Here is a 14651-nt window from a genome sequence, read left to right as displayed (position 1 = left end):
ATTAGCAGTCTTCCTCTGGTTAAGGACATATCATTAATATTTATACACCTAAGAACAAGTCTTTGAATGTTGTCATAATTAGTGACTGGGAAAAAAAACCTTACTAGATTTTATGTTGCCTGTATTCTTTAAGAATTAATTATGTTTTTTTCTTAGAAGCTAGACAGGCATTCTCAAAGAAATAAAAGACTATTGACTGCATATCTTGTATTGGTCAGATATACAACAAGGGCTGTCCTCTATTGGGATTTTTCAAATCCTTCCTTTGTTTTTATTTTCCAATTTATGTTTTAGCATCCATTTCTGGGAGGATGGGGGGAAAAAGTCTTTATTCTATATGGACAGGCAGACCTATCCGATAGAGAGTTCAGATCATAAGTCTCCAACATTCAGTCATTCCTCCATCTTGAATATCCTCTAACTCATTGATTTTCAACCTTTTTTGAGCTGCGGCACATTACATTTACAAAATCCTGGGGCCAAACCAAAATAACATTTACCTCCAGTCCTGACCAGGATTAGAAATCAGGACCATGGGGAGGAGTAGCAGCTTCAACTAGTCGATGTGGCCAAACAATGACAAGTGTGTGGCAGCCTGAGCGGGGACCTTCCTCGGTGTGGATGAGAGGCGGCCTACTATTGGTTCATCACTAGTGGTCGGGATGAATCCTAGAAGGTGATTGGTCAGTGAGCGTTCCTTGTGCCTCCACTCTTCCTGTCGCTGATAGCTGGAGGGATTGTGTAGGGAATGTTTATGTTCGGATGGAGGCGGCTGGCGGCGAGCAGGGTAAATGGCCTCCATGGGCCGTATCCGGCACGCGGGCCGTAGTTTGGGGACCCATGTTTAATTTCCCCACGGCATACCTGACCATGTCTCACGGCACACTAGTGTGCCACGGCACACTGGTTGAAAAACACTGCTCTAACTGATACAGACTCCTTTGGTCCCAGGCAACACATCCAATTCATCTAGTGGATGCCATTTTGGAATGTTTGGTCATGATAACCTTTTAATAGTGTATTAAGACAGACAATTTATTCCTCTCTACCTGCTTTTTAGAGATCAGAAAAAGTCTAATATTTACACAATTCAATTCAATTTATTAGATTTGTATACCGCCCCTCTCCGAAGACTGATATTTACACAGAAAGAACCTCTCTATTATAAATGAGAGCTCAGTTTCCTTTTGTTGTGGTACTGGAAGCAAACTAAATTACATTGATTTGGGTTTACCTTGCCTTCTGCTATTTAATTCTAAATTAATAACTTTTGTGCTTGGTTGGTATTGATTGTGTTGATATAAATGCATCAGCCATGAAATCTGTCCACCCTCAATTTGACCCTTAAATACCATTTTATTCCCTACAATTCTCAAAAAAGTTTCTTTATTTAAATATTGCTTACTTTGTCTAATATAGTAGAGAGGTTTCTTTGATTGTTTCTCTCAGCACAATCTTTTTTTAAAAAAATTGGCAGGCAAACTATGAGAAGTATGACGGATTTGTGATACTCCATGGCACAGACACAATGGCTTATACATCTTCAGCATTGTCCTTTATGTGTGAGAACCTGGGCAAAACTGTTATCTTGACAGGATCTCAGGTAAGAAATTTTCAGTTAAGGCAATACATTTATGTTGAAAAATAAAGTTTTGACCATGGAAGATATGTTTTTAAATTCTCACTCATTACAGTTTTTCCACCCCTGCTTACATATAGGATACAATGAATGGGAAAGTGAGACAATTCATGGCCTTGTATGGTGTTCTTTTTTTAATTGGAAATATCCTGAAAGACAGCTGGTTTGATTGCGACATCGGTACTGCTGAAAGTTTGACGTTTTATTTTTTAATCTTTTCCCTTTTCCTCATTCAAATTGTTTCTCCTTACACTTGGCATTATTGTTGCTGAGGTTTGCAACGGTTTTAAAAGGATGATTTCTGTTGTGGTTAGCTCTGGCCCAGCTCCTGCCCCAAAGACTGTGGATGTGGGGGAGACATCCACATGCTGCAGGCCTGGTTTGCCCCCGGGGGAATCTGAAGATGAAGGCTCCTCTGACCAAGAAGACATGAGTGACAGGGAGGAGGAGAGTGTGGCAGACAGCTCAGAAGGAGATCAATTATCTAGCCCCTCCTTGGATTGGGAACAAGAGTTAATGATACAGCCACGCATGCGGAGAGCGATGCATAGGCAGCAACAACTGAGAGAGTATTATCAAAGAAAATGAGGCCACCTGTGGTTGGGTGGGGCTGTGGTAATTAGTGAGGCTGCTATAAATAGCAGCCTGTGGGTTTGACCATTGTGGAGGATTATCTGATAGTTGTGTTTCATGACTGCTTTACTGACTGACTTTTTGTGTGCTGATTTTTCCCTGCTTTGAAACTAAACCAGAGCAAAGTGTGTTTCACTTTGTGAAAGAAGGACTGTGAATTGCCTCACAGCTGCAAGCTAAGTATCACAGAACTGATAAGGGACTTGTATAAATTACCAGTTTGTTTGGAGACGAGTGCTCTTTGCTATACCAAAAGAGGGCTTAGTTTAAGTGAATTTTCATTATAAAGAACATTGTTTTGAATTTTCAAACGTGTGTGTGTCTGAAATTTGTACCTGTGAATTTTTGGGAGGATTCTACCAGAGAGCCCGACAGAACAGATTTCTATCAGGGAACAATATTTTGAAAAGAAATAATGAATCCCTTCCATTTCACCAGCCACCAAAAATCATCTTAGCTCTTTATGGTGTTTATTGTGAAGCACGGACAATTAAAAGGGGATCAAATAAAATATCTTACTTTTTGTAGACCGTTTTCTATTTATTTACCTGTTTCTATTTAATTCCTTGCCACAAGACTGTTCCTGATTATCATGAACTGCTGGTGGGAATTTGACCTTTGCATTAACTTTTGCATTAGGCTAATTATTGAGGAAAGTTGTGGGAATCCCACTTCCACTTTGAATTATTCTCTCTCCCACCCCAATAAAAGGAGTACGGTAAAATTCAAGGATCATTTCATGAGGTGTGGGAGAAAGTATTTTACATTCCAAACGAGAAATTCCACCATCTGCCATAGTTGAGATGAAGAAATGCATCCATGTTCTAATAAATCATACGTTAAGAGAATGTTTCATAAATTATGCATGGCTTTACACTCCCTTTGTTTATTATGTCGACTGGAGTTGTTCTCGCTTGCTGCTGAGTGGGTATGGCTTTTTTTGAACGGCAATTGGTAATCGTTTCTCTTTTCCAGATACCAATATATGAACTGAGGAATGATGGCAGAGCCAACCTGTTGGGGGCGCTGTTGATTGCGGGACAGTTTGTGATTCCTGAGGTCTGCTTATCTTTTTTTTTTCTTTTCTTTTAGATTCTTTGTTCCCTATAAGGGCTGCATTGTAAATCCTGACTGGGATGGTAGGGAGGTTGTTTCATAAATATTTTGATTTATAAAAATAATATCAAAGCATGCAAACAGCAACAATTTAAGGGCAATTAATTTTTTTTAAAGATGAATATAGCAGGGAAAATGTTTTACAGGTGGCATTTGCTCGACAGTCCAAAATGTATCCAAATATATCACCAAAATGCTGGAAATGTCAAAAGAAAATAGGAACTTACTACCATACGTGGTGGATGTGCCCAATGAGTAAAAAGTTTTGGAATAAAATTAAAAATCTTTTAGACCAAATTCCACTAAAACCAGAGCTATATGTGCTCGGAATTATCAGACAAAAAATATCAAAAGAGGATAGACACCTAATAATACATGTAATCTGCGGCCAGAATTATCTTTGTGCAAACTTGGAAATTAAGTAATATTCCATCAACTTTAAACATAATAAATAAAATTTATGAAATCTTTGAAATGAATAAAATGACAATGGAAATTCAACAAAAAGACAACACAGAATTCTACCAGACGTGGAATAGATGGTATAATTGGGTCAACCAAAAAATACTTTCAAAAAAGTATGAAAAATGATTGCAAGGCCATTGAGCCAGCACTGTCTGAAGTCATTTCTGCGGTCATGTGACCAGCAAGACGTCAGGGAGTGCTGTTACTTTCCCACCAAAGTGATACCTATTCATCTACTCGCATTTTGCATGCTTTCAAATTTCTGGGTTGGCAGGAATTGGAGTGAGAACAGGAGCTCATCCTATCACAAGGCATTCAGGTCTCAAACCTGGACTGCCAACTTTCCAACCAATGAGCTCAGCTTCATAACTGCTGAGATACCATGCCACCCATTCTATATGGCCGCTAAAAAAGAAAAATTAACTTTTAAGCTACCTCATTTAGAGCTGGACTTTTTAAATGATGAGAAGCAATTGATTATGTGCCATCAAATTGGTCTTCACTCTTAATGACCACATACAGTGGTACCACTACTCTGCAAAGGCGTTCAACAGCTGATTCTTTTACTGTTGATAGCTGATCCTAAAAGGCAAAAAGTAATCACCACTTCAGTATCTTGGTTGACAATTCTAATGGAAATAATTGCTTATGTTTTCCATGGATGAGATTCCTACTTCTGTTGTCCAGGTCTTGGCAGAGGAGAAGAAACACTTAGAGAAATTACAAGAAAGCAGATTCTGCTCCAATGTTAGAGCTGATGAGTTCTAATAGCAATAGCATTTAGACCTCCGAGTCCACCTTCTGCCGCACGAATCCCAGCGGCCAATATGGTCCCACAGAGTTGGTCTTCTCTGGGTCCCGTCGACTAAACAATGTCGTCTGGCGGGCCCCAGGAGAAGAGCCTTCTCTGTAGCGGCCCCGGCCCCCAGAGATTAGAACTGCCCCAACCCTCCTTGTCTTTCGTAAATTGCTTAAAACCCACCTATACCACCAGGCATGGGGGAATTGAAACATTTCCCCCAGGCTTATATAGTTTTATGTATGGTACGCTTATGTTGTATGGTTTTATATAATGGGTTTTTTAGATATCTCTTTTTAAATATTAGATTTGTTTACTGTATACTGTTCATCATTGTTGTGAGCCGCCCCAAGTCTTCGGAGAGGGGCGGCATACGAATCTAATAAATTGTTAATTATTATTATTATATATCGCTTACAGTGCTTTACAGCCCGCTCTAAGCGGTTTACAGAGAGTGGGCTTATTGCCCCCTATAAACTGGGTCCTCATTTTACTGACCTTGGAAGGTTGGACGGCTGAGTCAATATTACAAATCATAGTTTCCTGCAATACACATAAGAATATTGGATTTCCTAATCATTTTAATGGTTGTATAATAATAATAATAATAATAATAATAATAATAATAATTTATTGGACTTGTATGCCACCCCTCTCAGTAGACTCGGGGCGGCTCACAACAATGATAAACAATATACAGTAAAAAAATCTAATATTTAAAAAGAGATATCTAAAGAACCCATTATATAAAACCACACAACACAAGCGTACCATACATAAAACTATATAAGCCTGGGGGAAATGTTTCAATTCCCCCATGCCTCGCGCTATTAGTACAGCCTATTCTCACAATGAGTTTAAAAAGACCCCAAAAGTTACTACTACTATAAGGTCTTTCTATGTTCCTGGGACATTACTTAATATCGAGCCATCAAAAAATAAATGTCAAAAATCAACTTCATCAGAGTTGAAATTTACCAATTATTTACATAAAAGATGATAGGAAAATGCATAGATTATATCAGATGTGATGAATCTATGAGCTTCCACATGTGTCTAGTATACAGCTTTTAGTATTCCTCAGGAATACTGTCAGAGGTCCAAATAGCATCCAAAATTGAGTAAAAGTCAAAGTATACCTCAAACTCCCAATTTATTAATAGAGCCATGTTGGTACATCTGGGTGAAACCTGAATCTGAAGTTATCTGGATTTCACCACCCAGTTGAAGGTTCAAGTCCTTGCCCCATACCCACAAATCCATCACATTGTCCAATCTTCATTTGCCATGCTGGCAGAGTCCACCCATCTCCTTCCGTGCAGGTGCAGAGGTGCAGAGACAAAGGATGACCTTGGCTTTCTAGAAAGAATTAGTTATGGCTACTTAATAACAACCTCATGCAAACCCCCTCCCATTTTCCCACAATAGGAAATGCATAGTAGTATAAAGTATGGCAGGCCAAAGATCCCAAATAAAATGGCTTCGGTCTGATACTCTGGTCTAGAGTGGAATTACTTAGTAAAAGGTCCCCCACTCTGAATTTCAATTGGGATTAATCTGTGATGCCATAACTACCAATAGGCTGTGACAATCTGCACAGAGGGGAACCCATAAACTTGATTGATATCTACGTAGACTCACTTTTTACTTGCCTTTCTAAATAACTCAATTTTGTCTGCTCTGTCAGAAACATCAACACTTCTGGAGGGATTTTGCACGTTATTAAAAGCCCATTCTATCCCCTTTAAAAATGCCTTTAACTTCAGAGATCCATCACAAACCTTGAGAGCTGCCAAACCTGTTCTTGGAAGGAAATTCACAAGGAGTTTACCTGCATTTTGTTGTCAAAATCCAAAAGAGACATAGTACTTTTCAAAGCCGCCCAGAGATAAAAACCCTCCTACATACCCCTAATTAAATTTATAGCTCTCTCTAAAGTAGTTTTCATTGTGTAGAAAGAAAAGTCAACTTTATGTGTGTGTATGTTTTAATCTGCTGGATCTTTTAATTACAAGGTTTGCATACTGACATACTTCTTTTCTCATCCTTGTAGGTGTGCCTGTACTTTGATAATAAACTGTACAGGGGAAACCGGGTGACTAAGATGGATGCAGGGAGTTTCAATGCCTTTTCCTCACCTAACCTGCCTCCGCTTGCAAATACTGATGTTGATATTATAAGTAAGCAATGATGTGATTTCAGCTTTCAGGCTGTAGTTAATCTGTAACCCTTTCCTGGATTGTTGCCACATAGGTCCAGGTTGTTCAAGCATCTTTATCTTTTATTTATGAGGTCATTTTTGTTTGTTTGTTTATTTGTTTGTCAGTATTACAGGAAACACCTGAATTCTCTCTTTATTCAAACGAGAAATGACACAAAGCCTATTTCTTATGTCACTTTTGAATGACTTAGTTTACATAGTTTATAGTCTATCGACTGATTGCAGCAGTTTGTCCAATTGTTCCTCCTTGTTGTCTTTCCAGTTGTCCCACTAAAAGATGCCGTTGTCAAGGAATTTTGTCTCAGTGGCCTTCAATTTCATTTTCAGTCACTCAGACAAACAAACCTAAAGCGATGTCCGGCTAATACCTGGTTAATAAAAGTAGAAATTGAAGGCAGGTAGTAAATTCAAGTGAGGCTGTTGAGAGAAGCGTTTTTAGTTTCTTGTGAGTTCTGCTTGTAGCCTGGAGAAGGGTTGATTAGTGTTCATTTTTATTGATGAAATACATACTTCCAGTGGGATAGAAAAGGACACAACATATTCCCAAGGCCCTTGAAGAATAAAAGCACAACTGAATTCAACTTCAGTTAAAGTTGCATAAACCCAAACTGAATTCATCTCTGCATGCCTCAATAACAGGGTTTACAAGCAGTTCTTGTTGAAGAGATATTTTATAATTCCTCCTTGATGCCATGGTCCTTCCTCAGCTAAGGAATAGGATTAGGCAGACCATAGAAACATAGAAGACTGACGGCAGAAAAAGACCTCATGATCCATCTAGTCTGCCCTTATACTATTTTTTGTATTTTATCTTAGGATGGATCTATGTTTATCCCAGACACATAAAGTGACATGCATGAAATTTACATTTACATATCGCATTAAAAGGTTTTATAACCGAAGTGCTTAAACCTAGCAGTGAGTATTTATAAATTAAATCTCCAATGGAAGGATAAACATTTCTCCTGGCAAAATTGCGTCTTGATTTTAAATTAGTGCTAAAGATTCACCTAGAGAATGGACAAACGTATCAATTCCACATATTGGACTAAATCAATTCTTGCTTTTTTATTGTTGGACTTGTATCATGTTTTGTGTTGTGAGCCGCTCCGAGTCTCCGGAGAGGGGTGGCATACAAATCGAATAAATGAAATGAATGAAATGAAAATGACTTGTTCAGTTTGGCTTATGGTTATAACTCAGCCATTATGGTCTGTTACCTTTACTTGAATTTAAGCATATATGAAGCAAATGAGACAGGTTTAGAATAAATATGACTTTGTGAAATGCTACATCCATATCATGTATCTTAAGTAAGAGCCTCCATTGACTTATTTTGCTTCTGGTAGCTTCACAGAAATATCCATCTAGTTTTCTTGGCAGCAATACAAAGTACGTAGTTTGCCACCACTTTCTTCTAGGATGACTTCTTCACTTCCCAATTGAATCTACAACTCTGGTAGTCCCTGGAGGCATCCAATCCAAATGCCATCAGTAGAATTCTGCTTGGGAGCCCAACCAAGCAAGGGCATCCAAATGCTGCCACTTGTTTAGATAGTTGGCAGAGATTTCATTAAGGCAGAAAAAGATAACTTTCGCAGTAAGTAGACTATTGAGATTCCCAGAGCCAGAACTAATCCTATATTCAATATGCCAAATATAAGTGCAAATTTCAATCCCACTTATTAGATATTCTTTGTTGGAATTGTGGTCTTTTGGCAGAAGCTGGGCATCCACCTGTGAGAGATGCTAGCTTTCCTACATAGATCTACTGGATCTACTGTCTGGATGACCTTACAGAAAACATTTAATGTTCAGCTGCCATAGGGAATACTACCTTTCCTAGCATGATGGGTTCTGGCTTGCCTTGCTACATTTCGTTTCCTGACACATTGCAGGGACGCATGGATGCATGTGCAGTGCTAAACCCCAGCTTTTGCACATGTGCAGAAGCAAAAACCAGTTTTTTTCATGTGCGCAGAAGCAAAAAACAAAATGGTGTCACATATGGCGCTACCAAGAGAGCAGGTTCATGGGCATTGGAGGCATGGGTCACTGCCCGTTCCAGTGACTCAGGCCGCCAAGTGAGTACTGGTTCCAGAGAACTAAGAGGAGAGCCCAGCGCTGATGATAAAAAACCAAGATTTGTGAGTCAATAGCAGTGATGTAATCAAAGAGGTGAAGTCCTGTCCCTTTTTTATGTGTATAACATTAAAACAACAACAACAACCAGAGGTTTGAGTAGAACACTGTGTCCCATCACCTTGATTTTTTTAAACCACACCCATTGGACAGCTTAGTAGCGAATTGTGTTCCCTGCTTAATATATAATTGTGTATATTAAGCTTAGTAGCGAATTGTGTTCCCTGCTTCTTGTATAATTTACATATTTGTTTCATTAACCACATATATTTTAAAAAATCAACTTAAAACCATTAAACTAGAATTCTTAACAACCAGCTCTAGGCAGTCCTATTCAGCTTAAAAAGCTCAAGCCACTTCTGAACCCCCCTGCCCAATAAATAGAAGAATATTTATACATATTCTTTGGATGGATTAAGCTACCTTTGCTTACAAGCACTTGTTTCAATTATTTTCAGTAATAGCGTATATATAATTTTGTTCTGGCCAGGAAAAGGTGGCTGTATTGATCTTGTGTCTTCTCTTGCCTTTGTCTTGTATTGTTTGTACGTATCTTGCCTTGCCAGTTCAAGAACTTTCACTATTGGTTGTCTGTGGTTTCCTAGCTCATTGATGCCGCTCTGTAATCGGAATGAACGTGCAAAGTTATGTAATTGAGGTTAAGCTACTTTCAGCCTAGCAGGGAAGGGATGAACAAACAGTGTCAGGTCTTCTCAGCAGATTGGAACTAGCCGAAAGTTGCATTTCAGGTTTGATTTTGCAGATGGAGTCCCCACTCCCTCCCTCTTAGGGAGGGTTCACTTCTCGAAGCTATTGTACTCCTGTAATGGAAAGAATTCAAACCTGTATGGCAGCCTGGATCCAGCTTTACTGCTTTCTAGAATACTGTATGAGTGGATTCGTTTGGTCTCTTCATCTCTCGGACAGGGTTTCTTTTATTGCATGCAACCTTGCTGGCCATACTTATAATGTGTTGGCTTTTCACTGCTTCAATAGCATCTTGTGTGTTTGATCTCAATAGAGAGACCTGCTTCTTCTTGTTCTGTGTGTTTTGAAATGAAAGTCTTTCCAGATACTGGATAATGGAAGGGAGCCAACATAAGTGCTTCTCAAGTCTACATTCCCAAGGACTGCAAAAGCAACCTAACTCGATTATGTAACCTGATGGGTAATATATCTTCACCACCTAGAGTGGGAGGAAATGAAGCAAGTGAAATTTTCCCCCATCACTTTTTCTTCATCCCAGTACATGCTTAATTATTATACATGTTTAATTATTGCGCATCAGACTACTGTTAAAGGATTAGGAACTCAGCCAAATCTAAAAATGTGTTTTTGGATGCCATCATTAGTAGGGTGCACCTGCTGGTTTATCTTGCATTCATGTCTTCTTGCAATAGCCAAGGGATGGGCAACTTGTGGGCCAGGAAAAAGAAAAAAAAAAAGGGGGGGGGAGGTTTATAACATTTTTCCCAGACACCAAAGATACAGCACCCTTAGGGCTGTTCTTAGGTCTGAGTTACTAAGATCCAAAAGTCAAACCGGCTGGTTTACACATGTCCTGACTCAGTAGCTGAATCCAGATTAGTTCTTAATAAAAATATTTTATATCAATGATCTTCTTGTGGATCAGCAAGCTGGTCTGGTTGTGTTATAGAGACCAGGATAGGAGAGTTAGGTGGCTTCAATGTAACCCATATAAGCCTGCCTGGAGATGTTGTACAACCTCAAGATAGATTGTGTGGTAGAATTACAGTCATCTATAGTGAATCCATTCCCTCTCCATTAGTCAGATTCCCCAGTGACTATACTTTCTGGTGGGTTGGGGGAGGGCGAAACAGAGTACTTTGTTACTAGTCCAACAGCTTATGGATTACATAGTACTTTCCAAAATGGTCCTTAGAATCTTAGATCTTTGGTGCTTGCGAATCTTACTGCCCATGATAGTGATTCTGGAAATAGAATAACTGAGAACTTCATGGCCATTAAAAATACATCAGAAGCAAGATACACTATACAGCAGTTGATCTAGTTTTTTTTCTTTTCAGTTGCTGCAAAGTGAAATGATTGTTAAAGAGGGAAAGTTACTCTTTGCCATGATTGGATCATTTCCTCCTTATGATTTAGACCAGTGATTTTCAACCTTTTTTGAGCCGCGGCACATTTTTTACATTTACAAAATCCTGGGGCACACCACCAACCAAAATGACACAAAATGAAACCCTAAGACACTCTCCTCTCTTTTTCCATCCCTGTCTCCCCCCTCTTGTGTGTGTGTGTGAGTGTGTGTGTATACACACTCTTGAACCATTTCCAAAAACAGGTGAGGGCTGGGTTTTTTCTCAGTCTTATTCTTTGGGTGCTCTTTATCATATGCTTTAAATCAAGAGTCACTTCTCTCTCTCTTTTGTTTCTTTCTCTTTCCTCTCATTCTCCGTCTCAATCATTTTCTCATTTCTCTTTTTTCCTCCCCTTTTTGCTCATTTCTCTCTCTCTCCCTTCCTTTCCTTTTCTCTCTCTCTCTCTCTTGCTTTCTTTCTCTCTTTCTCTCTCTTTCTTGCTTTCTTTCTCTCTCTTGCTTTCTCTCTCTCTTTTCTTTCTCTCTCTCTTTCTTTCTCTCTTGCTTTCCTTCTTTCTCACTCTCTCTCTCTCTCTCACTCTCTCTTTCTCTCTCAGCAAAAAGTTGCGAGACCGGAACCTGAGCTTCCTTCTTCGCGGCACACCTGACCATGTCTCGCGGCATACTAGTGTGCCACGGCACACTGGTTGAAAAACACTGATTTAGACAGTTGCCATTCCATCTTCAGGAATGAGGATCTAGCATGCTTCCTAAGACTTATGAAATTGTAGCAGTTCCTGAAAGCTTTATGATCAACATATCATCCCTCCTCCACTATTGAAACCTTAATCATAGAAGAAGTGACAATTCACAAGTTTTCTTGGTTTAGTGAAAAGCATATAGGAATGAAATGGAGGGAGATATAATTGAAGCATAGAAGTTAAAAGTCTCAATGTGAATATAATTGCACTTACTTATGGTACTTATGAGGGCAAAGCACTAATTATGGCATTAAAGAACTCACTGTGTCCCACTGAATTACCCAGCTGAACTTTTCCAAATACAGTATTGTGAATGTGACATTTTTTCCAGTTCTAGCTGGCAGAAGTAGAACAATGAGTTTATCATGCACTTTATTGGCAAAATTGCTATAAAGTCTGCCAAAATTAGGAGAGATTTTCAGCACACCATCTGATTATTTATTACAGAATCACTTTCACCTGTGAGACTTGAGGAGATTGACAAGTTCTTCAATTTATTTTCTTGATTATCTGCCCTTTTGATCTTTGTTCTTAGTGGGTCTCACAAGCAAGTTGGTTAAGAATGTTGGAATGGGTTAAGAGAGTACAGTGTTCCCTCGATTTCCGCGGGGGATGCATTCCGAGACCGCCCGCAAAAGTCGAATTTCCGCGAAGTAGAGATGCGGAAGTAAATACACCATTTTTGGCTATGGACAGTATCCCAAGCCTTCCCTTAACACTTTAAACCCCTAAATTACCATTTCCCATTCCCTTAACAACCATTTACTCACCATTATTACTGGTACTCACCATTGAATAAGACACTTAGTGATCCTGATATTTATAAACATAATTATTTATTAACAATAATTATTTTTTTTGTTATTTATTTGCAAAAATTATTAGTTTGGCGATGACATATGAAGTCATTGGGTGGGAAAAACCGTGGTACAGGAAAAAAACAGCGAAATATTTTTTAATTAATATTTTTTGAAAAACCGTGGTATAGGCTATCCACGAAGTTCGAACCTGCGAAAATCGAGGGAACACTGTAATGGATATCATATTAATGGAAGGAAAGATGACAACAGATTTGAAGATATCAGTGATCTGACCCTTTTTGAAGAGGATCCAGAAATATCTGCTGTCAACATTCCTTTTTGGGGTGGGTGGGTAATGATAGATTTACTGATTTTTCTGGATTCATCACAGATCAGCACAGAAAGTAGCTTGGTTACTTTGGTAATTCACCTTATATAGAAATAAGGCAGTATTGTTCTGTGGATTCTTCTATTTAACAGTTTTTGATGCTGTTGATGTAAAATCATATTGAGGCATCTCTGTGAGCTGAAAATTGGAGGGATTGTTTCATAGTGGTTCCATTCTTAGCTGTTGTGTCATTTCCAAAAGGGTTGGTGATGGGGTGACTTTTGTAAAGACTTGTAAACGGTTGTGGTGTGTACTTCCACAAAGTTCATCTTGCCTGGTATTCTTGAATATCTATATGAAGCTGCTAGTAGAAGTCATTCTAGAAGACATTTGCAGTGACATTTCATCAGTAAATATATAATAGTCAGCCAGTCTCTCCCAAAAGAACCAGCAGTAGTATTGGTGTGTGATGGAATGGATCAAAACTGATAGAATGAGGGTGAAATTCTCTGGCTAAATAGTTCTTATTTTTAAGAATTGGTTTTAAACCCAATAGAATATGATATTCTCTTATAAAAACCTTTTTCAAGCCTAATTTTCCCTGGGGGCCCAGTGACCACCGTGTTCAGCATGCTCTACCCAACTTTATTTATTTCTGAGTATAGATAGCTATACATCAGTAGTACATGCACTAGCAATCTTTTAAATAGATTGTTGCAGTGTACTCTATGTTCAGCTCCATCTTATATATGGCAACCAAGGTAGTATGTGGACTAAGAATATGGCTGAAATTTACTCCATCTCTTCAAGCACTTCTTTGGCTGCCAATAGTATACTACAATAGTATATTTACTACCATTTAAGGTAGTAACATCTATGAAGCTCTAAGAATGGCTGTGGACATGGAAACCTGATAGGTCAGTTCAACTGATGTTGAGAGCATCACAATGTTTTCAGAGTGATTGCATATATGTTTAATAATATTTTAAGTTCATTTTAACATCTGGAGTATTAAGCATGATTCTGTTGGTAGGCCATCCTTTATTTGGAATTTATTGGATTGGATTCTTTATTGACCCAGTGTCATTGGACACACAAGAAATTTGTCTTGGTGCATATGCTCTCAGCGTACATAAAAGAAAAAGACACATTTGTCAAGAGTCATGTGGTTCTATGACTTAATGATTGTCATAGGGGTCAAATAAGCAATGAAGAAACAATGAGCCTTCCATCCTTCCGAGGTGGGTAAAATGAGGACCCGGATTGTGGGGGGAATAGGCTGGCTCTGTTAAAAAGTGTTATTGCTAATATGTTGTAAGCCGCCCTGAGTCTAAGGAAAAGGGTGGCAAAAAAAAAGAAGAAGAGCAAATAAATAAATAAATAAATAAATAAATAAAATACATCAATATTAATAAAAATCTTAGGATACAAGCAACAAGTTATAGTCATACAGTCCTAAGTAGGAGGAAAAGGATGATAGGAATGATAAGAAAAACAGTAGAAATAGAAGTACAGACTTAGTAAAAAGTTTGACAGTGTTGAGAGAATTATTTGTTTATTAGAGTGATGGCGTTCGGGAAAAAACTGTTCTTGTGTCTAGTTGTCTTGGTGTGCAGTGCTCTTTAGCAACATTTTGATGGTAGGAGTTGAAACAGTTTATATCCAGGATGCGAGGGGTCAGTAAATAT

General features: G+C 38.6%; 1 protein-coding gene across 3 annotated transcripts in view; it reads left to right on the top strand.

The window, feature by feature from the left end:
* Positions 1-14651, top strand: part of ASPG (asparaginase) — a 124898-nt gene that overhangs the window by 23971 nt on the left and 86276 nt on the right. For all 3 annotated transcript variants that reach the window (XM_070751505.1, XM_070751491.1, XM_070751498.1), the window contains exons 4-6: positions 1478-1603; positions 3248-3331; positions 6706-6832. In XM_070751505.1, the coding sequence (XP_070607606.1) occupies positions 1478-1603; positions 3248-3331; positions 6706-6832 (337 nt within the window). The remainder of the gene's footprint in view (positions 1-1477; positions 1604-3247; positions 3332-6705; positions 6833-14651) is intronic.

Source organism: Erythrolamprus reginae, chromosome 1 (genome assembly GCF_031021105.1).
Source record: "Erythrolamprus reginae isolate rEryReg1 chromosome 1, rEryReg1.hap1, whole genome shotgun sequence".
Classification (NCBI taxonomy): Eukaryota; Metazoa; Chordata; class Lepidosauria; order Squamata; family Dipsadidae; genus Erythrolamprus; species Erythrolamprus reginae.
This window is presented reverse-complemented; position numbering and strand designations above follow the sequence as displayed.